Source organism: Martes martes (genome assembly GCF_963455335.1).
Source record: "Martes martes genome assembly, chromosome: 11".
NCBI lineage: Eukaryota > Metazoa > Chordata > Mammalia > Carnivora > Mustelidae > Martes > Martes martes.
The window spans coordinates 65,106,298-65,127,725 of record NC_137899.1 but is presented as its reverse complement, the minus strand read 5'-3'; the positions used below and the strand labels follow the sequence as shown (position 1 = coordinate 65,127,725).

The window sequence follows — 21,428 nt, the reverse complement described above, 5'->3', positions numbered from 1 at the left end:
CTAGTTTCTTGTGAGCTGGGGAACCAAAAAGCTTAGAAAATGGGGGCGACTGTGGTACAGACTCCATAACTGACTTGCCTCTCTTGCTTCTGTACATATAGATTTAAGTGGGCATAGCACACCTAACATAAGCCCAACTTGTGCTCACATGGGATGGGAACATGTCTGGCCATGTCTGAATGACTGCTGTGGGAATGGGCAAGGCTAATTATAAGACTGCTAAAGAACCTTTGGGGAAAGTTAATCATCCTAAAGCAGAGCCCACAGGAGGCACCAAGCATCGTCTTCATCTTCATCATCAGTGAAGTAAGAGAAAAACTGATCAAGGCAGATGAACGCAGAAACATAAGAAAGAAAAAGAGTTAAGGAAAGATAGTTAGAAGGACATATACAAAGAGAGCATGACTCAAAAAAAGAAAAAAAGACAAAGACAAAGGAGAACAGAGATTAGTACGTGGACATATGCACAGCACAAAAAAACAACCACAGGAACCAAACACCCAAAAATTAAAAAAAAAAAAAAAAAGGAAGAGAGAGAGAGAGGCATAACACAGAAACACCTTTTTAAGAAGTAATATACTTGTCTTGTAACCTTTCTTGAATGAAGTTGTTAAAAATGATCAGAAGCATTGCATTTCTGCAACTACAGTCATTTGCAGAGACATGACATCTTTTACTGGTCCCCACACACTGGGTGAAATTAACCTAATGGTTGATTCTGGTCCAATGTCCACTTCCATGCTTGACAATTAAAAATATTACATCTTCTGCTGCATCTCCTAAAAAAGAATGCTAGAAATAATAAATAACACATCCTCTGTAGTTCTTTGACATTTCACATGTAGAAAAACCATGAAACAGATCCCCCTTTATGCTGACTGACAGGCATTCCAAAACTGGCACAGACTTATTTTTAATTTATTTAAATCAGTCTGGAAATTGTAATTTTAGCTTGAAATTGGCAAAATCTCTTTTATTTCTTGAATAGAAAAACCTTACATTTTAATTCTAATGTGTGAATCCTTTTATAATCTGAATTTTTAAAAGGTGTCACCATGGGGTAATCTAAAGAGGATGTTAATATGCTATCTTCCCTAAAAATATTTTAACATTTTCCTACGATACTAAAAACTTACCTTCTTCCATTTTTAGGATAATAGAGTAAATAGATCATATGAATATTCTGTGGTTTATTTATAAAACAATTATATTCAAGTCTTACCATGGAGTAGCAAAGTTTTCAATTCCTTTCAGTTTTTTTCCTTTGAAGAAAATATGTAGAGAAACCAACTATAAAACCCTCTAATTATAAATCAAATCCAAGATATTATTGGACAATGAGATGCTTTATTAAATTTGATACATTTACTATATAAGAATTCTGTGAGGAAAAAAAAAGGGGGTATCAAATTACTTTGGATCTAGATCTCTGCATTATAAAGTATGTCCCCAAAAGATGTCCTCTCACTATATCCGATGGCTATAAGCATACAGATCACCAAAAAGCAGCAATAGCTTTTCCTGGTAAGACAAGTTTCAACTGACCAGTCCATGGTATTACAAGTCCTCCTAGCAAAATAAAAAAAGTCCCAATCCCCATGTCTACATAGTATCATCTCCAAGCAGGTGAGATGGATGAAGCACCTGGACCAGCCCTACATCTGTGCTTGGCATGAGGTCCACACAGGATCAACCTTGGGAAGGCCATCTTCCCCTCATCCAGACAACTCTACTTGAACTATTCCGAGACTCCTTGGAGGGGTGAAACGTCTAGAAAAAAGAAAGCGAGAGAGAAAGAGGTTTCAATATTGAAAGGAATATACAAACGATCAAATTCAGCTGCACCAATGTTGAGGGGAAGGATGGAGAAGTTGGAAAATAAGCAGCTTATGTTCTCTGGTATGACAGGAACTGACCAGAGGTGCCACTGCCCCTGACATATCATTGGTGAAGGCCACCCATTTTCTTACCAGGCATGGGCGTCTCTGCAATGAGGTGTTTGTGGTTGGTAAACAGTTCAGTGGAATCTTGTTCTATTGATCTTTCCTCTAAGTCTGATTCTGGGATGGTAGTACAGCCACCTAGTTGGAAAAAATATACACAGTATTTTAAGCAGTGTGTAGGAAAATCTGCCTCTCCACACGGCAACCACAGCTTAAGAACATACCAATCATAAAGATAACAAATGATGTGAAAACAATCTTCAGGAGCAGACCAAAAAGAATAATTTTAAATGTCTCTCTTTGGTGAAAAATACTGGGAATGAGTAATTGCCCCCAAAGACATCTTTGCAACACTTAGATCACTTAGCAACAACAGCAGTGGTGTTGTCTTTAAATTTATTCTTTTTGAATTCATAAAGGACATATGTGATATCTGTAATATAAGGGCACCTCAGCAGGAATTCTCTCTAATACCAGTGCATCAGAAGCTATAAAAACCAAAGCACATCGCCCACAGCTATGAAACCTTTCTTGAGCAAAGAAGAAGGTTGCTGGTGTCCTGAGATGGTGACTGTGGTGGTATTTCTCTGGACTTTGATTCTACCCCTGCGTCCAGCACCTCACAGTACAGACACAAACACCTCATAATTCAACAGCAAAGCCATATGCTGCATTGCGGAAGCTTTCAATTCCAAGTCAAATCCACAGTGACTTGAGGATGAGCCAGAGCCGCTGCACTTTTAAAATACTGGGTATAAGTCATTTGATTTTATTCACCAAAATCTTGTAGGGGAAACTCATATGAGAATTTCTTGACTGTATCCGTAACTTGATTTGACTAATTTGCTATCATTTCCTGGAAAATGTACTGACATGCTTGCTGTATACTATACAAATTTTTTTTTCCAAAGCCATTCTTCTTGTTAATGTAGTGTGATTTTTTTCCTTTTCCTTGTCTGAGGCTTCTCACACATGGAGTCCAAAGCCTCTGTACTCAAGTTTGGCTTATGCATGAGGGGGTTTATAAGGAAAGACAGGGTATCGCAGCACTGATTTGTAAACCACATGATTCAAATGAGAGGGAAGTGGCAAGATCCCATGTCTGAAGGAGAAGACACCTTACCATTCATTCCTCTGCATCAACTCTGAACAAAGAAATTGGTGCCAAGGGAAACTTGAGAGAAAAGCATCTCCACATTCATCAAATAAGAATTAGAGGTAGCCTCAGAGGTTCCCCAAAAGGTATGTTAGAATTCTCCAACAGTGCAATGGAACTTGCCTGGTTGTATCTGAAAACGGCGAGGGTCTCATCCAGAAGCAGGACCAGGCTTATTTTTAATTTCTTTCCAAAGCCTGTATATCATGGTAAAAATGATTATTATTGAGTACTTTCTAAATGCTAGAAACCCTGTCCATATTATGTCATTTCATTTCATTTCTAGAAACCATGAAATAGATAATATTATTCTCATCTTACAGATAAGAAGACAGATCTCATGAGATGCAGTAACTTGCCAAGGTCACACAGCTCCTAAGGAGTCAGGAATAAGGCCCAACTCACAGCCAAGCCTGACAACTCCCAAAGCACGTGTCACCTGACCACTTACTTTATGGCTCCTCAGTTGCAGCATTAGTCAAAGAGGTACTGTGGCTGCAGGTCTCAGGTGTCAGCAGATTTTATTCCATCTGGCAATCCACTGAGTGTGATGGCAAGGAGCACCGCTTAGAGTACTATGAGGCCAGTGCAGGCTCTGAGGTGCTGGGACCTTGGAGAAGTCCAAGAGATAGCACCCTTCTCCTCTTGACTCCTCACCCAACTGAGATAAAAAGTAGGGCATGTGGGGTGAGGGAGAAGTACTTCTGTAAGACCAATGATAGGGAAGAACAGAAAGAAGGGGTGTGCTCCTTTCCCAAGGGGGGAAAAAAAAAAAAGGACTAAGAATGGCTTGGTTTCTCATTGCACACTCACAAATCAGGTTAAGGCATCCCTGAGGCAGAGGGAGGGAGGAAGCTATCTTCACACACAAGGAAACCTCAGTATACCCAGCCAACAAATGGGAAGACTGCAGTGATCAGTTAGTGGTGTCTGCCACATTTGTGGAGAGAGGCAGGTCTCCACTGATTAAGTAGTGTCCACCTTTTTTATTCCAGCTGACTCAATACTGACGCAAGACAGAGGATAAAGACTTAAAAGCACTTCCTAGTTCTTTAATCACACAGACATGAAAGAACAAGTCAGTCATTACAGACTAAGAACAACTTATATTATTTCTTCTTTCTTCTTGGCACAAAAATTTTTTTCCTTGTCCTTAGTACAGTGAAATTTTTTAAAAAATCTCTCAAATCCCACTGCAGGGCTGACCAGTCACTTGCCCTGGGAATCCCATCCCCCTTTTTTGGGATGTCTCCATGTAGTCAGACTGAACAACCATATGCCTGGAGTTTCTGCCCTCCTGCTTTGGAAGAAGGAATAAGATATGGGATCTGACATCCTAACCAATGGAAAATGGGAGAAGGGAAAAAGCTGGGCAGAGAATTTCCCTCCAGCCTCTCCTCAGATAGACTCTGAATTATTACTTTTCTTTTACCAACCTCCAGGAAAGTACTGTATGCTGGGTAGATGTACCTCCTGGGTCTCTTCATGGCTCTTTGAGACAAGTGGTCACCAGCACAGGATGAAGTACTTTATATTATTTCACACATTTCCTTCACTCCCTTACCTTTTTCCTTATCCTCCCTTCTCTGAGTTTGCCAAATAAATCAGCATTTTAATCCTTGCCTTAGGCTCTGCTTTATTGCAAAAATCACTGATACTGGAAATAGTTCTAAAAAAACAGGCCTTCAACACAGGATTTGGAGGTTAGATTGCCCACCTATGTGTAAGAAATAGGGGCTCCATGGGTGGGAGCAAACAGGATGGGCATAACCCTGTTATGTAATTATGTAAGCTTTCATCCATGGCTAACTGGATGAAGTGCATGAAGACGTCAAGACTGGCAGATTGAATAGCTGTGGGGTGGAAATATTTATAATTATAAGCATTCCAGAATAGGGCGGCTGCTTCTGATGACCAGATATGTTGGGGAAGAAAAGAAAATGGCAAGTTTGGTGAAGTTAATAGGCAATGAAAGGCACATCCTTAAAGTCAAAAGTCACTTAGGCCTTGCTAGTTTAAGTGAGATCATTGGACCCCACAGCACTGGATATCACCAGGGAGCTTGTTAGAAATGTGGAATCCTAGTCCTTTCCCCACAGCTACTAGAACTGAATCTGCCAAGGACAGATGAGTATAACTGATGAGATTTTTGCTAAGAAAAAAATATTTGTTTGTTAAAAATTTCAGAATAAACAGTAAGACAAAAATAAAACATAAAACTTCCAGACTATCAGAGACCCTCTAAAGCCCATCCATGGAAGCGGAGCCTGGGTTCCACAGACGCCCGATGAAGTACCCTTGGCTTAGAGCCTGTGTCATCAAAGGATAAGAAGAAGAAAAACCACAGCTGGATGAAATCATCCAAACACACATTGTGTGTGCAGAACATAAGAGCCAATAGTTTGGGCAAAAACAAGTGAGAGCCAGGGACCTCCTGATCTGGAAATCATAGTACTATGGACTTAGTGTATTCTGGGCACCTGGCTATGAATTCTCAGTGCATTAGCTTACTCAATCCTCAGGCAACCCTATCAAGAAGGGTTTATTGGCCCCATTTTACAATTACAAAAGTATTGATATTAACTTGTGTTTTTTCTTCAGCTTTCCCTCCCATATGCCTCTTCCCCCCTAATTTCTCCAGGCCATTTTGTGCTTCCTTGCCTTAGAAATTTGTACTGGGGCCATATCAAAAGTAATCTGAAAATACTCTTTTCTAGCCTTAGTTTTCCCAAAGCCTGAGCTCATGGAAGATATGAAAGTGTCTCTGGGGAAAGATTTTCTCTAGTGGTAACTCAGGGGGTAAAGAGAGCCAGGCTGGACCACCCCAGGGGAGCAAGGCATCAAGTAATGGAGATGGAGGCACAAGGAGGGCTAGGCATCAAGAGCCCCAACCTCAGCAAGGACTTGCTCACCCACCAAGCCTCTGCTGTGGGCTTAGGCAAGGAGGCTGTGGACAGTACTGCACCCTCATTTTTTGAGCTCCAGGGAGACAGGAGCCCCGGGAGGTGGGGTGGGCAATAATAACTGAGACTGAATTTCCCACCTTCTTGTTCATAAAGAAAAAAAAATGTTGACATTTTTTGCATTCCTGACTTAGCTTTGCAAGACTAAGTGTCAGGCCTGCTAGAAAGTCTCAATTTATTAAATGTAAACCTAGAGATGACCTCATTTGCCAGAGGTCACACAGCAAGTCTATATGAGTTGCAGCCCAGCTCTTCCCATGGCAGGCAAGCTTCTCAAAAGGAGCAGTTTTTAAAATTTCTAATCTATCTAAACTAATACTTTTGTAAAATGTTCATAACAATAAAAGGAATTACTAGAAAAATGAAATAAAAATATAACATCCCTCATCTATTAGTAGTAGATTTAATCTTTATAAAAGTACTCTGTCAATTGCTAAAAGTTTCTAAACACTTACTCTCAATTTCAGATTCACAAAAAAGTCTACAGGCAGATGTCAGTCTTCTGGCCACACTTTATTTTTTGTTTGTTTGTTTGTTTGCTTAAAAGATTTTATTTATTTATTTGACAGAGATCGCAGGTAGGCAGAGAAGCAGACAGAGAGAGAGGAGGAAGCAGGCTCCCTGCTGAGCAGAGATCCCTGGGATCATGACCTGAGCCGAAGGCAGAGGCTTTAACCCACTGAGCCACCCAGGAGCCCCTTCTAGCCACACTTTGAATAGCAGGGACACAAGAAATGGTCTACCTTAATTAATACAACATACAGAATTAGAGTTTAGGAATAATAATTCAGCAAACTCCTAATTATCTAAAGTTCAGATAGCTAGCAAACTTATTTTGGCAACAACAGGGGCTTCTCATAACTTACTTATGTGATCTCTGTTCTATTCAAATATCTGGCTCCCTCACTGCATAGTGTCCAGAACAGCCCCCATCTCCCTGGCAGGGAGATGTCCATGTTCTCCAATACCTGTTGCTGCCACAAAAATGGGGATCCACTTGTATTTCTGTGCTCTTTTATAAAAGGAGATTCATTAAGGGAAACTGAGATCAGGAGTTGGAACTCTGGGTACACTGTCATAAGAGAACAATGTTGTAAGTGGTAGCTAACCCCTGCAGGTAATCCTGCAGGTAAAATTGTAAAATGTGAAACATGTATCATGAATTGTGAATTATCAGCATAGGAGCATTTGGAACAAGGTAGTCTATAAATTGGAGACTACACCAATGATGTTTAGAAAGATCTTTTTGAGGCAGTTTACTACATTGCCTATTCCTCTGAATTGTTACCAAATTATGCACAAGTTCATTTGTGTTAACCATACCTAGCTGTAAAAATTTGTTTTCTTGCAAGTTAATAACCCATTAATACATAGAGCAATCCTCATGTAGCCAGGAAATTACTTAAGTAAAAAAACCTTACCTAGAATTCTGAATAAGAGTTCACCCTAAATTTACAAAGATAATGCAACTCTAGCATTTTTTTAGGGAGTCCAAACTATCCTCAAACCTGTCTCTGCATTTAAAAGCAAACTATACCAAAGGCGAAGGAAATAAAGGCAAAGATGAACTTCTGGGACTTCATCAAGATAAAAAGCTTCTGCACAGCAAAAGAAACAGTCATCAAAACAAAGAGGCAACCCACGGAATGGGAGAAGATATTTGCAAATGACAGTACAGATAAAAGGTTGATATCCAGGATCTATAAAGAACTCCTCAAACTCAACACACACAAAACAGATAATCATATCAAAAAATGGGCAGAAGATATGAACAGACACTTCTCCAATGAAGACATACAAATGGCTACCAGACACATGAAAAAATGTTCATCATCACTAGCCATCGGGGAGATTCAAATCAAAACCACATTGAGATACCACCTTACACCAGTTAGAATGGCCAAAATTAGCAAGACAGGAAACAACGTGTGTTGGAGAGGATGTGGAGAAAGGGGAACCCTCTTACACTGTTGGTGGGAATGCAAACTGGTGCAGCCACTTTGGAGAACAGTGTGGAGATTCCTCAGGAAATTAAAAATAGATCTTCCCTATGACCCTGCAATTGCACTGCTGGGTATTTACCCCAAAGATACAGATGTAGTGAAAAGAAGGGCCATCTGTACCCCAATGTTTATAGCAGCAATGGCCACGGTCTCCAAACTGTGGAAAGAACCAAGATGCCCTTCAACGGATGAATGGATAAGGAAGATGTGGTCCATATACACTATGGAGTATTATGCCTCCATCAGAAAGGACGAATACCCAACTTTTGTAGCAACATGGACAGGACTGGAAGAGATTATGTTGAGTGAAATAAGTCAAACAGAGAAAGTCAAGTATCATATGGTTTCACTTATTGGTGGAGCATAACAAATAATATAGAGGACAAGGGTAGATGGAGAGGAGAAGGGAGTTGAGGGAAATTGGAAGGGGAGGTGAACCATGAGAGACAATGGACTCTGAAAAACAACCTGAGGGTTTTGAAGGGGCGGGGTGGGAGGGTGGGGGAACCAGGTGGTGGGTATTAGGGAGGGCACAGATTGCATGGAGCACTGGGTGTGGTGAAAAAACAATGAATACTGTTACGCTGAAAATAAATAAAAAATTTAAAAAAAAAAATAAAAGCAAACTATAAAATGGTTGAACTTCCTCCTTAACCAGGTGGAACATATTTTCTCAACAAGGGAATTACACTAGGATTTTCTACCCACTGTCGGAAAAACAAACAAATAAAAATAACAATAAAAAAGAGCTCAGGTTCTCTCCCTAGGTTGCTACGGTGGCATTAACTATTAAGTTATAGAATTCAAAGGTTAAGATAGGGGGCCAGGCAGAAACAAATGTGACTATCCTCTGGAATACTAGATAGAGATCAAAATCAGAATGCAAAGTAAACATTCACATGCCAATAAATAAGTAGCCAGCTAGCTGGCAAGAAAGAAAAGTAAAGCCCTCATCTGTAGTGTCTGTGCATGTCCATGGTGTAAATACTCCCACCATGGCCAGTTTCAAGCAAGCAAAGTGACATTGCCAACTAAGCCTGGCAGAGCTGCACACAGTTAGCACTTTCACCATAGACTCTGTAGACAACCACCACCTCAAGAGCTTAGAGTAAAATAGTAAAGAGTTTTGAGGTATATTATCTTTCTTCCCGATACAATGTATTTGATTATAAATACACAGAATTTAGTTTTTAATAACAGCTGAATTTATCAACTAGCTCACAGAATTCCTAAAAATTCAACAATTGGCTCTCATGAGCTGGTGAGAGCCATCTCCAGCACTGAAGGTGGGCATGGGGTAGGGGGTTGAATGTTGTGTTTTGAGTCCTCAATTCAAACTGTGGCACTGCATTTATGAGCCAACCAATCCTCCAGAGCAAGTTATTTCACTTAAACGAGCTTCAGTTTCCTTATCTATAAAAGAGATACTATGGCATCCCTCCTTCATAAAAGAGAAATTGATGCGTGCGTGAAAAACACAGTAAGTCTTGACTATATTTTCAGATAAAAGTCAAGAACACTAAAAGAAGAGTAAATAGGCCAAGATAAAAGTCCCTAAAGGTGGGAGTCTGAAAGGGTAGGGTTCACAGAGGCTGAAGCACCTACGGGTCAAGACACAGCTCTGCAGCAAGAAAAGAAAGTGCCCAGAAACCTTAAACATGTGGCCACCTCTGAAATGGACTACTCTTTTACTCATGCCCTATCTTACACCTTTCCTTCTACTTGATCAGCTGAATTCTAATATTTGATCCTATCCCTATATGAATCCTGGTGGCCCAGCTTACCTGCCTCACCCTCTACCTTAACCCAAATAGTCTAAACCAGGGGTTGACCAGATAGATTATTTTTTAAACTCTGCAGGCTATCTGATCTCTGGTACAACCACTCAATTTTGCCATTGTACTGCAAATACAACCAAAAATAATATGTAAACATGATTAGCATTGGTTGTATCCCAATAAAAACTTTATTTACCAGTATGGGTGGCAGGCCAGAGTTAGTCCATAAACCATAAATAGTTTGCCAATCCCAAGGCTCACAGAAAGTACTCTTCATATAGTATCCTAACTCTAAAGGATCCTCGAGGCATTTAACACTGTTAGATTACCTTATAGTATTACTATAATAACTAGAAGGAGGAGGAGGAAAAAGTGGAAGAAGAAGAAGATGAGGAGGAGAGAAAGGAGGAGGAAGAAAAAAAGAGAAGAAGCAGTAGTATTAGCAAGAGTAGTACTAGTTTAAATGCATATTGTTGGGGCGCCTGGGTGGCTCTGTTAGTTAAGTGCCTGTCTTTGGCTCAGGTCATGATTCATGATCCCAGGGTCCTGGAATCAAGGCCCGTATCGGACTCCCTGCTCAGTGGGGAGTCTGCTTCTCCCTCTGCCCCTCCCTTCTACTCCCTGCTTCTGTGCACTCTCTCTCTCTCTCAAATAAATAAATAAATAAATAAATAAATAAATTGTGAAACAGAGAAATTAAAGAAAAAAAGCATATTGTTTACCCCATTGCTACAATATTTTTGGTTTGGGCAGTGATAAATTTTTTTTAATAAACTACTTTTCAAAACCATTTTAGATGTTCACAAAAATTTAGCAGATAGTACAGTGAATTCTTACATATCTTCTGCACAGTTTCTCCTATTATAATACCTTGCATCAGTGTGGTACATTTGTTACGGTCAATGAACCAATATTAATACATTATTATTAACCAAAGTCTTATTTTATTCAAATTTCCTTAGCTTTTACTTAATATCTTTCTTCTGTTTTACCTAATATCTTTCTTCTGTTCAAGATCCCATCTAGGATACCACATGACGTTAGTTGTCATATATCCTTTGGCTCCCCACAGCTCCTCAGACTTCCACTTGTTTTTGATGGCTTTGACATTTTTGAGGAGTATTGGTCAAGTATATTGCAAAATGCCCTTCTACTGGAATTTATCTGATATTTTTCTCATGACTAGACTGGGGAAAATTTTTGTAGGAGGTTTCATTTTATAAATTCTTAAGGTTTCCAATATTTTAGAATTGTCACCAGGGGGTTATCTTTCCTTTTATCAAAAGTGAAAGCTAAGTGGGCAGTGACTGGAGCCACTGTAGGGGAAGGAGGCAATGAGACTTGACCTAGATTGTGAAACTCACAGTAGCGGACCAGGCTGGGCCTGGTGGCAGAACCTAGGCAAACTGCCCCATCTGTAAAAAGAGGGCCTTAAAGAGGACTAGCGGGAGGATTATATGAGACCACGTACACCCAGTACAGTGCCTAGCACACAGTATATTTTATCATCTCTGCCCTCTTAATTTTTTGGCAAGATGTACTTTCTGCACCATTTTTGTGGAATCAAAGAACTTCAGTTTTCAGTTCAACTGCCTTCATTTAGTAGATATCAAAACAGAGGCTCAGAGAAGGTAGCTCATGCTGCTGATATCCCAGAGCTAGTTCTGATTCTCTTGCTTCCTAAACCACTAGAGCTTTCTCAAGAACACCTCCTTTGGCTGCCCTAACTAGTACTTCCTTTCAATGATACAGAAAATCCAGCAGGTTGGCAAGCTGTTCTTTGGCTGTATTTTAGGACTTTGCTGATTTATTTTCTTGCAATGGTGACCTTTGCAGTCAATTGGGTGTATGGGTGAGAATGTTCCATTCCTTCAGGGAGGAAAAAAACTTTTGTTCTCTCTTCTTCATATACGTGAGAGGAATCAAACAAGGGGACCTGAGAATCACAAATGACCCCAGATCCTGCTCTGACTTGCCAGCCAAAGAATCACCCGTTCACGTGGCTTGAATTGCCACTTAGAATTAAAAACAGCAGAAACCTCAAAAATATACACCAGTGATATTCTTCATTTAATCAAGATTTAGTTGATGGATAGAGTATTTTTTTGAGGTTAACGTTCAGATTTCATTTAAAAGGTTTGTAATTCATGTGAAGAGTCGGAATGGGTGCTTCAAAAAGAATACTTCAATATCTTAAATATGAACAGCTTCCCAAAGAGACTATGAGTAGTAGTTTACGAATTTCTCTATAAATATAGCCATTGGGAAATGTTTTGGTCTCCCTCCCCTTATCTATCTATACATGTGTGAGTGTGAACACACACAAGCACACATGCATACAGATAGGTATAGGCATTTTTCTGATAATTCTCCTTAACTGTGTTCATTTCCCTAATTGTTTTTAAATATATTTTTTTCTAACCCAAGGACACCGCAGCTTAAAAAGCCAAGTATCCTACTATACATTTATATAGTGATTTTAGCTGAGTATTTAGAAACTTTTCAGCAAAATGGACCAGTGGAAGGAAGGATGTAGGTAGAAGGGACAGGAGACAGAGGATGAAAAGGAAAGGTGAAGAGAAGGATGAATCACCAATATAGGCTATGATTCTGTGTACATTCTGCCGCTATGTAAGATATTTGGGGCAACTTGCTGAAGGTGTAGATGATCAAATATTCAAGCATAAAAATACATTAGCAGTTAGGAAAATGTAATACAGAATAAGAGGTATAGCTAGGAAGAGTTGTGGATAAAACACAGATTAAAGACCTACACCAGGGCTACAGTGGAATACAAAGCAAAGGCTCTGGAGGAAAAGTGGGGGTGCACTTCCCTAATCAATCCTCCACCAATCTCTCTTCTTCTAAATTGGACTTCAGATCAAAGTGTCTGGTCTGTCCCATACTTGAATTTGGCATTTCCTTAAGAGCACGTCATAAGTGGTAAGCTTATGCTTGTTGGAAATTTTATGACTAATGACTGGCGTGTATGTGTGTATGTGTGTGTGTGTGTGTGTGTGCGTGTGTGCAAGCGTGCATGTGCACCCGCACATGTATAACTCTGTTTTGTACTTGAGAGTGATTTTAGAGAACCAGCATTTCTGTGAAATTGGGTTTAGAAAGCTATTTACTGAGAAGTGTTCCAGAAAAAAAAAATACATATATATATATTCATGATTGTTAATAAATACAACAAGCACAGACCTCATCAAAACACATCTTGGAGATAAAGTTCTCGCAAATGTACCATATTGCTTAATGTGTTTCTACCACAGCATGGTAAATCAAGTTGATATCATATGACAACACTGCTACTCTAACGGAGGAACTGGAGGACATAAGTCTGTGTCTTTCTCATCTCCACTTCCAGCTGCCCTTTACTTTGTTGTAATGTGGAAGCACCCCACGCTTAACCTGGCTCAATTTTATAGTTTCAAAATTCAGCAAAGCAGAAGAAGAAAATGCTTTTCTATCTAGTTCTAGGTGTCCAGTTCCAATATATAATATTTGCTTTCCTATGTTCTGTTTCAGTCCATTCTACAACTTTTCTTTTTCCCTGTATTTGCAGATGCCATGCTGACCATGTCGACAGTAACAGAGATAATAAAGACTAGCAAAGAGAGGCAGGTGCAGGTCACTGTAATCTGTGTCCAACATGACAACCTGTGGAATGTTTGGGAATCCAATTCTGCTGCTTAATAATAAGCTTTGATCCCCACCCCCCCACACACACAGGGAGAGCTTAAAATGTGTTCAAGACTATGCATGTACCTATGTTTGAAAATATTTCCATTTCACACCTCACAGCAGAGACCAAGTGTGTGAATAAAAGGGAGGCTAATATATTTTAAGAGGTCTAGCATGTGTCTCAACAAGTTTTAAAATCCCCATAAAGGCTAAATACTAAGTCCCTTGGGGTGTAAGGGCTCCAGTCAGAGTCTGGATTTAAGAGAGCAGGGTGCTCCTGGCATTAAGAGGTTTCCACAACTTGAATAATGATAGGTGTCTAAGTATTCTTTTAGCTAGACCACCATTTAGAATTTAGGTCCACTTGGTACAGAGGATTAAGAAATATGGGAACATAGCTATTTTCATCCATTGAAAATTACGTAAACAGAATGTACCAAGCAGAAAAAGAGTCCTATTTACAAAAAAGCAAGTGCAGTCCATAAATCCTACAGATTGGAATAGATCCAGGTTAAGAATTTCTCCAGATGTCAGTCTGTAAACAGGCTTCATAAAGTGAATTCCCCTAATTAGTTGTTGGCAAGAGTGATCTTTACACTATGTTAGTGCATTATGACCCTTTACCATATGTAGGTGAATTGTTGTCTGGCCCTATAGATCATTAATCAGTTATGACACGAGTCAGGAGAAAGAAGCAGGGGTCAGCACAACTTCTGATATGGAGAGGAAGTACCATGAAATTATTTCTCAGGAACTCAGAACTTTGCTCACTGAAGGAAATGAGAACTCTTCCTATTTATTTGCATTACATCTGTTTTTCTAACACATTTAGTTCTTAACCTGGAGCACTTGGAAAGACACACACCCAGTAAGAACATAAACATGGAACTTAAAAGAAAAAAGAAAGAAAGAAAGAAACCTACTCACTATTTTGTTAAAGTCTCCAATCATAATGTTTTCCCACATATTAACAAGGCCATTAAATCCTCCAAACAGGAATACAAAAGTATTACCAGGCCATTGTGAGAAGGTGAGGAAGAAGAGAAAGTTAATATTTGCTTTTCTTTCCCAATGTCTGATCAGTGTCTGGAGCAGTCTGCAACGAAATGCAAGATCTATTGTCTTTCAACTAGATCTTTTCTATACTGATAAGTACAGTATTTTCTTGTTCAAAAAGAAGGTGACTGTGGTTTTTAATTTCCATTTTGTTTCTAAATCCTAAGGAAATCCAATGTGCAACTGGAAAGAGACAAGATTTTAAGACATTTCCATTTCAAATACTTTCCTCTCCTAACTCCCACTTCAGAGACCAACTCTCTCTCAAAAGTACACACGTACAAATAAAACATTATAGCCACAGTTGAGAAAGAAAGGAAGCCAATAGTTCTGCAATAATAATTTCTTTCAAAAAATGAAATGAAATAGTAAGAGCATAACTCGACTTTGCCCGGACACCACATAATAAGAGAGCCAGTGTTCCTCTCAGCTTCCCTCTTGCATCAAGTGGCTATTAATTCCCCAATGATCCTGACAACATTTCTTCAACTTGAGTTTCTTTCACAACCCAATTAAAAGCCATAATCTTGACCAAACTGCATTGTTTTTAATAATGACAGAGTCTAGGTGATGATTACGAAACAAAGAGTTCAGTTAGGTCACTCTGGTTGCAAACAGGTTCAGAGAAAAGAGAAAAGAACACAATGGCTCTGGAGAGTGCCTGTCCCATCATATTCTTCAAATACAATGAGGGACCTGAATAAACACTCAGGAGTCATTCTAAAGCAAATTTATTGCCTAGAGATACATTTCTAAAATAGTCCATTAAACAATGTTACATCTAGCAGAAAAGGGAAATGTACACAGGATGATAAGTTAGCCCACACAGAGAGGGATATCCTGAAAGGGCACTGCATGGCAAGTATCACCGTAACTTGAGCCAAGTCATATAAATCTGGGCCTTAGTTTCCTTTTCCCAGAAATGCAGAAATTATAGCATTTATCTTATGAGAGAAAAGGATTAAGTTAGTTAATACCTGTAGTATAGTTATCACAGAGCCTGGCACACAGTAAACTCCCAATAAATGTTACCTATTATTTTCAATGATTAACCCCCAATATACATTAGTCATTACAATTACAGCCAATTACACATGAAACTGCAAGACAGGAGGACAGCACAATTTATACTTTAGACTCCAAAAAATGCTCAAGTGAAAACTGAGGCTGGGGTAAGCAGACCAGTGGTGGAATGTTTCCACCTGGACCAAGTGGTCAAAACTGAATTGTCAATGATGCATTAAAATAATTCACTTGAAAATAGTGTATTCCTTTTAAGATGAAATTCCTTTTAAGATGAAATCAAATAATATTAACACTGGGTGTTAACCATGCTGGAATGAAACTAAAATAAACATAATAAGTAAATAAAAATTTAAAAAATTTTAAAAAGATGAAATCACTGAGAAGTTGTTGTCAAAGATGACCACCCCTCTTGAAATCACAAAAGGAATTTTTTTAAAAGGCTCACAAGAAGATGGTGGTGATGATGATGATGATGACGATGGATGCATTATCACATTCATTGTTTTCTATTTACCAGCAGTGCCATTATTACTGAGAAATGCAAACCCACGAGACACTATGACATAAATGGAAGAAACATTAAGATAAAAGGGTAAAAGAGTGGTAGGTTTGCTTTCTCATGGGAAATTGAAATGGCCAGCAGATGAACCTTAAAAGAGGAAGTCTGCTGACCTAGAGTTACTAAACATAGGAGGCAGCCAAGGAGCAAGGGAATAAAGCAACGCATTTAAATGTATGCCTTGAAGGAAGCAAATGCCAATTATTTTTATATGACTTTAATTCTCCTAGTGAATACTTTATAGGTGTTGGCAAGTCCTTCTGGAAAAGGAAGGGATTATTAATGAAGGATTCAGTGGCAACTGCTCACCACCAGTGCTCTAAGAAATAACACTTAACAAAGAGTCATTTAGTTCATACTTCATCTCTAAAGATATAGAAACTTTAAGATACTTAAAACACAGCAAAGTATTACATTTACATACACAGTCCTTTCTATTTCAGTTTCCAGATGATTCTCTAGCCTACATTGTAAACAAATAAGCTTCCCATAGGGGGAAGGAAAGAGAATTTTTTTCTCTTATGCCAAGAGTAGGTACTTAATATATACTATTATATCATACACACACACACACACACACACACACACACATATTCAAAAAGGAATTCATGAAACTTGAAGAAACACACAGGAAACAGTCCTTTAAAAAGTTATCTTTGAAAGCCAAAGTTGGTGGCGTCACAATTCTGGACTTCAAGCTCTATTACAAAGCTGTCATCATCAAGACAGCATGGTACTGGCACAAAAACAGACACATAGATCAATGGAACAGAATAGAGAGCCCAGAAATAGACCCTCAACTCTATGGTCAACTAATCTTCGACAAAGCAGGAAGGAATGTCCAATGGAAAAAAGACAGCCTCTTCAATAAATGGTGTTGGGAAAATTGGACGGCCACATGCAGAAAAATGAAATTGGACCATTTCCTTACACCACACATGAAAATAGACTCAAAATGGATGAAGGACCTCAATGTAAGAAAGGACTCCATCAAAATCCTTGAGGAGAACACTGGCAGCAACCTCTTCAACCTCAGCCACAGCAACGTCTTCCTAGGAACATCGCCAAAGGCAACAGAAGCAAGGGCAAAAATGAACTATTGGGATTTCATCAAGATCAAAAGCTTTTGCACAGCAAAGGAAACAGTTAACAAAACCAAAAGACAACTGACAGAATGAGAGAAGATATTTGCAAATGACATATCAGATAAAGGGCTAGTGTCCAAAATCTATAAAGAACTTAGCAAACTCAGCACCCAAAGAACAAATAATCCAATCAAGAAATGGGCAGAAGACATGAACAGACATTTCTGCAAAGAAGACATCCAGATGGCCAACAGACACATGAAAAAGTGCTCCACATCACTCGCCATCAGGGAAATACAAATCAAAAACACAATGAGATACCACCCCACACCAGTCAGAATGGCTAAAATTAACAAGTCAGGAAATGACAGATGCTGGCGAGGATGCAGAGAAAGGGGAACCCTCCTACACTGTTGGTGGGAATGCAAGCTGGTGCAACCACTCTGGAAAACAGCGTGGAGGTTCCTCAAAAAGTTGAAAATAGAGCTACCTTATGACCCAGCAATCACACTACTGGGTATTTACCCTAAGGATACAAACGTAGTGATCCGAAGGGACACATGCACCCGAATGTTTATAGCAGCAATGTCTACAATAGTCAAACTATGGAAAGAACCTAGATGTCCATCAACAGATGAATGGATAAAGAAGAAGTGGTATATATACACAATGGAATACTATGCAGCCATCAAAAGAAATGAAATCTTGCCATTTGCGACGACATGGATGGAACTAGAGGGTATCATGCTTAGTGAAATAAGTCAGTCGGAAAAAGACAACTATCATATGATCTCCCTGATATGAGGAAGTGGAGATGCAACATGGGGGGTTAGGGGGGTAGGAGAAGAATAAATGAAACAAGATGGGATCGGGAGGGAGACAAACCATAAATGACTCTTAATCTCACAAAACAAACTGAGGGTTGCTGGGGCTCGGGGGCTCGGGAGAGGGCGGTGGGGTTATGGACATTGGGGAGGGTATGTGCTATGGTGAGTGCTGTGAAGCGTGTAAACCTGGCGATTCACAGACCTGTATCCCTGGGGATAAAAATACATTAAATGTTTATAAAAAAAAAAAAGTTATCTTTGAAGAATGCTCTACCACATGATTCCAGGATTGCAGCTGGCGACAAGCCACTAATGTAAGGTAGCCAATCTGGGAAAATGCCCAATCAGGTCCTGTATTCTATCTTGATTCTCAAAGAGCTTAATCCACCCACTCTAACCAAATCTCATATCATGTGAAATGAAATCTCCCTGGCTAACATCTTGCTCTGAAAGTTCTCCAGTTGCTTCAAGAGCATAACTCTCATGTTAGACTGTCAGAATTTTAATCCCAGCCCCACCATTATTAATTGTTGTTTTCTTAAAACTAGTTACTTGGTTATTTTTCTGCCTCAAGTCCCTTATTTGTAAAATGTGGATAATAACTGTACCTAGCTCATAGGGTAACTATAAAGGTTAAATGATTTAATTTATGGATAGCACTTCAAATCGTGCCTGGCTCACAGTAAGTATATATATATATACAAGTATATATATATATATATATATATATATATATACACACACACACAAGTATATACAAGTATATATATATACCAGTATATCTATACAAGTATTATAATACTACTACTATTATTACCGTCATCATCTCATATTGCCAAAATTACCTCACCTAAGCCTGAGATTCTCATTGTAATGAAAGGAGATTAGCCAATTTCAAGGTGGAAAGCAGCAACTATTGCTGTCTGACCTCCAGAAAAATGAACTGTTGTGTTGGTCAAGGAAAACCTTAATTGGTCATCTGGTCTGGCAAAACAAAACAAAAGTGACCAGTAGGAAATACCAGCTTGGTAAAGAAAGAACAAAGATTAGAATCTAGATAAATAATCATGGACAACAAAAAAGATCAAATCAGGACAACACTTTCCTGCATCTTCCTCCATTTCTTTGCTCCTCTTGATGGCAAAACTTCTCCAAAGAGTTGTTCATATTTGTTGTTTTCAATTCTTTTCTTTTTTCATGTACATGAATCCCAGTCTAGCCTTTGCCTCTACCACTCAAGTTGTTTCTATCAGGATCACTATGACCCCCAAGTTACTAAATTTCTACTGGACAATTCTCAGCCTTCAACTTACTTGACCCCCGAGCAGCATTTGACTCATCTAATAACTCCATCTTCTCTGCACCTCCTTTTTCATGTGACTTCTAGGATACCACATTTGACTGATTCTCCCCTCACCTCACTACATACTCCTTCTCAATAACTTTTGCTGGTTCCCCCTCTTCTCCCAAACCTCCTACAAATTAGAAGATGCAGCATTCAGTTTTTGATCCTCATCTCTTTTAAATTCACTTCCCTGATGATCTTATCCAGCTTCCTGGCTTTAAATAACACTTTCATGCTAAAAAACCCTAAGTTTATAATGCCGGCCCAGACTTGTCTCCTGAACTTCAAACTCACACATCCAACTACATACTCACTCTCTTCACTTGGATATACAGCAGCAACTCAAATTCAACATAACCTAAACTGTACTCTGATTTTCCCCACAAACTTGTTCTACCACAGCCTTTCTCATCTCAACTCCATCCTTGTAGTGGCCTAAGCCAAAACTCTTGGGGTCGTTCTTGACTCCTTTCTTCCCCTCACACATCACAGCCACTGTTACTAAATTCTATTGTCTTTGCATTTAAAAGATACCTAGAATCAGACCACTTCTCACCACCTCTGCCACTATACCATCACTCTGATGCAATCCACCATCATTTCTTACCTGAATTATTGCTAAAGTACTTAACTGAATAACCACTGAACTGACTGCCCACTTCTACCTTTGACCCCCTGCTCCATACCAGTCCGTTCTCAATCTAGCAGCCATGGATCCTTTTAAAATGTAAGATTGCATCATACCTCTGCTCAAAATGGACCTCCCCATCTCTTTCAGAGAAAAAGTGTAACTCTGCAAAAGGCTGTGTATGATCTGACCCCTCTGACTGCACATCCTACCACTCTGCCTCACTAGTCTCCTTGCTGTCCCAGGAACATGCCAGGCCCATTCCCTTTACTTGGAACACTTATCCCTCTAATCTATGCATGGATAAATCCCTCATTTTCTTCAAGCGTTTGTTCAAAAGTTGCCTCCTAAACAAAGCCTACCATAACAACCCAATTTAAAATCATAATCTCGTAACTGGCCCCTTTCTGACATTCCTTTTCTTTTTCCATAGTGCTTACCACCTTTTAACACTAATTTTCTAATATGTGATATAATTTACTTATTTATGAAGCTTGGTGCATAGCATCTCCTCCACTAGAACTCAGAGCTCCAAAACTGCAAAGATCTTCGTTTTGTTCGTTGCTATAGCCCAAGCCCTAGAATAGTGCCTGGCACACAGCAGACATACAATAATTATTTGTTGACTTGAATGAATGAATTTAGGCTAAGAGATTAGGAGGAATCAATGGAAACCAAAATTCATTCTATTTTTAACATAATATTATATGCCTTTCCCCCTGGGTGGTTGGAAAGTAATCACTGCAGAATGTAGTATACAAACTCTTTTCTACTCTCCTGATTGCTCTGTGAACCAGAAATGGTTCTTAAAAAGTTCCTTGCTTTAGTTTGATACTCATCTTTTAGAAATAAACCTTACTGGATGATAACACATGGAGAATCTGTGAGACTGAGGAGGTGCAACAACAAAACATCCAGCCCAGAAAGGAAATAAGATCTCAGTAGTAATTCGTGTAGTAGCTAAAGTTAAAAAGAAGTACTGGGGTGCTTGTAATTCTAGTTCTTGATAAGAGTCATATCATGGATGAAAGAACTGCAAAGGAAGGTACAAAGACTTCTGTCTGCTTGAGAAATTTCTCAAAATGAATGAAAAAGGATCCATCTTATTTCCACTGGGGCATCAAGTTATAGCCTGGAACAGTTTATTTTTCTCAGGCTACTTCAAATCTAAACATGTTTTTAAAAGCAAGCCCAATGAAAGATTAGGTAAATAACTGGATGATGTTTTTTATACTCTGGTAACCTAAACATTTCAAATTCCTCCCTAACTCTTTACTAATATAAATCTCTAATTCCAGAGAAGGTGAAATATCCTCAAAGTTTGAACATTACTGTGAATTATTTACATTTACCTCCATTTCCATCTTACACT

At 39.1% G+C, this 21,428-nt stretch overlaps 1 protein-coding gene across 1 annotated transcript in view; it reads right to left on the bottom strand.

Annotated features, from left to right (window-relative positions):
• Positions 1 to 1,332: 1,332 nt before the first annotated feature.
• The window catches only part of BBS9 (Bardet-Biedl syndrome 9), a 452,280-nt gene continuing 432,184 nt past the window's right edge, over positions 1,333 to 21,428 (bottom strand). The window contains exons 22-23 of the mRNA XM_080818332.1: positions 1,971 to 2,081; positions 1,333 to 1,770 (exon numbers count right to left, since the gene is read on the bottom strand). Of these exons, the coding sequence (XP_080674458.1) occupies positions 1,739 to 1,770; positions 1,971 to 2,081 (143 nt within the window). The 3' untranslated portion in view covers positions 1,333 to 1,738. The remainder of the gene's footprint in view (positions 1,771 to 1,970; positions 2,082 to 21,428) is intronic.